Genomic DNA, 6,010 nt, shown 5'->3' on the forward strand with positions numbered 1-6,010 from the left:
TCACTGCAAGTCCAACCCGTATGACCACCACATATGGGTCGAGCAAAGGGTTTATGTTTGAAATTTTCGATGTCAATGTTTCCATGGTGAATACTCGAATGAGCATTCTGTGAAGAAATCATTCTGGCTAGAAAAATACCTCTCTCTATTAAGAAGTCTCTCGAGAACCAGCAAGATATAACTCCTGTAAAAGCCAGCAAAAGCACCTTCTAATCAATATCTTGACTCGAGCTCGTCAACAGTTGATCATATCAAGTTCTATAACATCTAGAGAGCACAAGATTTAGGTGAAGAAAATTCAGTTTATATCATGCCTTAACCCACTCAATAATTGTCCTGCAAATATATAAATTGCAAATTTATAGGCAACCAAAAAACCGAAAATAACATTCTCAGCATAGAACCTCTCCACCACCAAAATCCTCATAGGTTCATATCACCTTCACAACTGTGATCTCCATGGTATAACACGGGGGAAGAGAAAACAGGAAACATGAACCCTCGAGCAAAATTGTCCCTGCAAAAGTTTCTTCTCGGTTATCATTTACTCTCGGTTATCATTTACTCCTTAACTGTCAAGATCTTAATCACGGATGCAACACCAATCCGATGCAGTGCCACAACAGATTCTCCTGCTTTGCAGAGACTCATATTCTTTGCATGCTGAATGGCAAATTCCAATGCTTCTTCGGTGGATTCTGTGTCGGAGGCCTTTGCAGTTGCAGCACTCAATATTGGAATCAATCCTCTAAAGATCAGGCTGTGCCTGGCAGGAGCCTCATCACTGCAGGACCAATCAAAAGAATCTGTCTTCAACTCAGGAACAACAACTGATAATATCGGCATCGCAGGCCTGTACTTGGCAACCAGCTTGGCTGTGCTTCCTCCCCTGGTCAGGACCAGGATTAGTGATGCTTTAGCAGAGTTGGCTGTTCGGACCGCCGAGGATGCAAGGCTTTCTAATGGGCTCATAGGTACTGGTGCTGCTGCCATGATACCTTTGAAAACAGACCCATGATCCAAGTATGATTCTGCTTCCAAGCAAATCTTGGCCATAGTCTGAACTGCTAACTCCGGGTAAGCCCCAGCAGCAGTCTCTCCACTGAGCATCACGCAGTCGGTGCCATCCAGAACTGCATTAGCCACATCAGTAGCTTCTGCTCGGGTAGGGCGGGGAGACTTGATCATGGATTCGAGCATCTGGGTTGCTGTCACAACGGGCTTCCCTTGCATGTTGCACTTGAAAATCATCACCTTTTGAGCATAGAAGATTTTCTCAATTGGAATTTCCATCCCCAAATCTCCTCGTGCCACCATGAAAGCATCTGAATTTGCAAGTATATCATCAAAATTTGCTACCCCTTCTTGATTCTCAACCTGCAAGCATTCATAGTGAATATAAAAACTCCAGACTGTGCCTACTATTGTATAATTGTTTCACACAATAATTTCAACAGTTTAACAAACCTTCGCCATCAGCATAATTGATTTTGCATGCTCTCCAAGCAGCCTTCTGACCTCCACGAGGTCTGAACCTTTGCGTACAAAGGATAAAGCGATCATGTCAATCTTATTAGGGATGCCCCATTGTATGATATCTTCCTTATCCTTCTCGGTTAGCGTAGGAAGATCCACAATGACTCCTGGAAGATTGACATTTTTCCTTTCACCAAGAACAGCTGAATTCTCACATCGACAGCAAACCAAGCCTGCTTCCTCATCACAAGAAAGCACTGTAAGTGTGATTGTCCCATCAGAACAGAGTATGACACTATCTGGCTTCAAATCCTCTGCTAACTTTTTGTAGCTCATGGATATCATGTTCTGATCACCCTTTATGCTGTAGTCTGTGGAGACAGTGATCTCTTGACCCTTTTGAAGATGGATTGGCTTGCCATCTTTTAAAAATCCAGTTCGGATCTCTGGACCCTGCGATATGCAGATCAGAACCTTACTAGGAATCATATGCATTTTCTGAAGCAACAAGACATGATGATTAAAAATCTGGTCATTTGCAACATCATTGAGCTCTTCATATCAGTGCATGAAATTGACTGATACTACTACTTGAACCCTGTTCAAGTGTAGGAATCATATGCTCGTTAAAAGACAACCACAAAAACCAGACAGTAATTTGATATTATATTTATCAACTGCACTTTTTCCTTTGAGTTCCAGCTAGACTTACATCTCCCCCCTAGAAAAGTTCCTCAAGTTAGTCCTTACCGCCGACACAAATCAGAGATTCAACAACAACTTGTTATATCTGAAATTATCTTAACGCCTTCTTCTCCTTATTTAGAGCTGTAACTTACGACATAACCATGCTATCTACAAACAGGAAAAAAGAAAAAAACAGCATAGTCTAAACCCCCATCTGATCAGAAACTGAAAGACAGCCTTACATAAGCTATTTTACCTACATTCATTTAGGTAAATATAAATATACGTGAACAGATGAAAATAAAGAATAAAAACTTAACTGAGTTTAGGAGAATCCTACTAAGAACCAGATGGAAATAAAAGATAGAGGATCATATCATCAACTGTAAGTTAGACGGGATGGAGTCTGATAGGGGGCGGCAGCAAGTCATCGAAGACACACAAATCAAAGAAAGTTTTACTATTGACAAGACTAATACCCTCATAAATATAAAAACAAAAAAAAAATCATCTCCTAAATCAAATATAGCCTACAAATAGCTGAAACCTGAAGGTGGTGGTGGTACATGCAATGCCAATCTGACACTTAATACATACGGGCATCCAGACACACCTCAAGGATCAAATAAAACCATATTTGCAAGAAAATAACATTAAAGAAAATATAAAGGATTCGCAGGGAAATCAAAGTCATTGATAGAAAAGCATGCACGACAGCATTGCCGATTCCACAATCTACTCAAAAATAGAAACTACAGATGCCTAATATGAAGTAAATAATGGCAGAGAAACAACAAAGATACCAGAATAAATGCAAGGATCACGCTAAAATGATAGCATAAGAGCTGTGGGTGTCATATCTTGGCATGAAAATAAAAAGTAATAGCTGAAAACCAAAAATCAAAGTAAATGAGGGTTGATGATGCGAGAAAACTCGATATATAACAAACTATAGCATTCGTAGGGTAATAAAAATTAAATTTTGGAACCATATTAATTTGATACTATTTAAAAAACTCAAATTAATCGATATATCAATAAATACAGAAATGAAAAACGACAAAGAAGATAGAAAAGACAATATTTCAGAAAAAAATAAAAAATCATTAGAACAGTCGAAGCGTTAGCAGAACACGGTTTACCATAAAACCCATATGAATAATTCAAAATTATAACGCGGTCAGGTCCATAAATCGGAATAAAAAGAAAAAGACAAGGAGAACGAAAACAACGAATAGGTACAAAAGAATCCAAAAAAGAAACAGAAAAATTCCAAAACAGATCCCGCCCCATGAGATGGTCCCACCCATATCGACATCCCGACACAGGGGGACCGATCAAAGGCCTTACCTTGGTATCGAGCATGACGGCGCAGAGTATGCCGGTGTTTTCCATCGCCGCCCGGAGGTTATCAAGGGTTTCCTGATGGTAGGCGTGGGATCCATGCGAGAAGTTGAACCGAGCCACGTTCATCCCCGCCCTCAAAAGCTTCTCGACCATCGGCACCGACCTCGACGCCGGCCCCAGCGTGCACACGATCTTCGTCTTCGGACTCCTCCTCACCTCCCCCATTCCTCCCGCCAGAGATCACCACAGTACCAGCGAGAGGGATCAAAATGTAGAAAATCTCAAGCAAGAAAAAAGAAAAAAAAAAAAAACCCTAGAAATGGAGATCGATCCGAGAGGAGAAGGAGAGGAAGAGGACAAATGCGTCTCTTTACCTCTCTCTCTCTCCCTCCTGTTTTCTAGTGGTAGCATATGGAAAGAAACGAAGCCGCGAGCGACCAGAGAACCGAGGTGGCCTTTTATTACCTAACGTGGGGGTTGAGCATATGATTTTCCGGCGGAGCAGCGAGAGGGGTTGGCGCGTCTCGCCCTCAGGGTAGGGGAATCTACGGAGGATTTGGTTGGGATTTTGGGCGGTGAAAACGATGGGAACCGTCGGTTTTGGAGGAAACGGTGGATGATGGTGGGTTCAGGCGGTGGATTTGGGGGAATCAGTGTTCTCCTCTACAGCTCAGCGCAGATGGCGGGATTACGGTGGGCCAGTCGGTGGACTCGACCGATATGTTGTTTTCGGCAGGTGCGGACGGGTTCGGGTTGCATCCTTCGCGCCAAAGAATGAACGATCGATCTTCTTTCGCGATCCTAAAGATCGTATTTGACACAGTTTTTAAAGCATACCATCAGTTCCTTCGTGAGCTATACTGTAGATGAAAGGAGTAATAAGTTCTGTTTTGAAAGTTGTACAAAACTTAATCCAACGGCTGATACCATGAAAGAAGAATAATCATTCTTTTGCCATCATATTATGCCATCATGATGTGAACCTTGTATTAATTGGATATCAAATGAGATATGTAGCTTTAATTGATAGATAGAGAGAGAGAGTTAGTTTGGGCTTAGTTGTGCCTATCAACTTTCAAATGTTTTAAAGAAATATGGCATCGGTGGCACATTGCTTGCCAATGGATGCTCGGCATGCGTGATACAAGCCCACGTAAGAAACGGTTTGGCCGGCCACAAATCGCAACTACAATTACACGTGGACAGTGATGAGTGTCTGTGGACGTTTTTCTTTTTCTTTTTTTTTTTTTTTTTTTTTTTTCTTTTTTTTTTTTTTTTTTGTTGATGAAAGGGTCTGTGGACGGCCTCCATATTGCATGCGCCAGGTGCAATTGGACCGTGCAAATCTCGCGGTGGAAGGGGCGTGATGAACGTTACAGTGTAGTGGAACTAACAAATGAACCCGCGCGAAGCACTTTGTAACCTTGTTATCCTTGGTATGTGCAGCTAGCTTAACATGAGACTCATTTGTATTCGATTGTGTATGTTTTTTTTTTTTTCCCTGATCAGAGAAAAACTTTGCATATTTTTGGTAAAATATTGATGCAAAGAGGGACATGATTTGACGCATAGATTTTTTTGTATAATTTTTGCAAAATTTTAGGTCCTGATGAACCGAAAAATAAGGCGGCATGCGTTAGCCTAACGCAAAGTACCATCAGTTCTAAACCGGAGAATTTCTATGACCCATAGAATTCTTTCCCTTTCTTTTCCTTTTCTAAGGTAACCGCTCCACAGTTTTTAAGAGAGCGCCTCGGGATCAATTGTTTGAAATATAGCTGTCTTTGGTGTTCGGGAATCCAATTAAAAAACATTCTCGTTTATTTGTTCAGATAGATGCTCTTTTCGAGGGAGCGTTCTCACTGAGAACATTTAGCCGTTGGGTACATAATATAATTTGAAAAAAAAAAAAAAATACAAATCATGGTCAACTGGGATTCTCTGTGGTGAGAGAAGTTATACCCTACACTAGCACGTATGCAGCCGTGCCCACCGAGGGCTGTGTTGTGTATACCTTTATAGCTGCCACGTCGTCCATGTAAAAAATGGAAGGCTTCCTTACAACGGCTTGTTTGGTAATTAGCCGTGCGCAATTCTAGTTTCCTCAAAAAGAGAACTTTTCATTTCTGAGGTACGTGATATGGAGATGATGATCTCGTGCACAAGATTCTAGCATAGAGGATTAAAATCGGAAATAACAAAAAAAAAAGACTCATGTTATGTATACAATGATTGTAAAAACATAATAGCTGTTATAACAGGTTATAACATAAATAAAGATTGTTATTTGGTAACTTGCACTAATTTTTCAGTAACTTTTTTGTCAAATTTCAAATTTTAAAAATTTCCACTGAAAATGTTTGTACTATAAAAACATTTTTATTAAATAAATAGTAATTTGGATAACAATGACGGCCATATCGATCAACAGTTTTGTCTTTGTTTTTTTTTTGGTAAATTAGATGTATTAAATTAAACTAAACATGACTAGATGCATTTA

At 40.3% G+C, this 6,010-nt stretch overlaps 1 protein-coding gene across 1 annotated transcript; it reads right to left on the reverse strand.

Moving 5' to 3' along the window:
- Positions 1 to 288: 288 nt before the first annotated feature.
- On the reverse strand, positions 289 to 4,023 carry LOC105057280 (pyruvate kinase, cytosolic isozyme). The gene is made up of 3 exons (XM_010939847.4): positions 3,514 to 4,023; positions 1,468 to 1,929; positions 289 to 1,377 (listed from the first exon to the last, which is right to left on the reverse strand). Exons 1-3 carry the CDS (start codon positions 3,733 to 3,735, stop codon positions 562 to 564), a joined length of 1,500 nt encoding a protein of 499 aa, XP_010938149.1. The 5' UTR covers positions 3,736 to 4,023; the 3' UTR covers positions 289 to 561.
- Positions 4,024 to 6,010: the final 1,987 nt, after the last annotated feature.

This window comes from Elaeis guineensis, chromosome 14, assembly GCF_000442705.2.
Source record: "Elaeis guineensis isolate ETL-2024a chromosome 14, EG11, whole genome shotgun sequence".
Lineage (NCBI taxonomy): Eukaryota > Viridiplantae > Streptophyta > Magnoliopsida > Arecales > Arecaceae > Elaeis > Elaeis guineensis.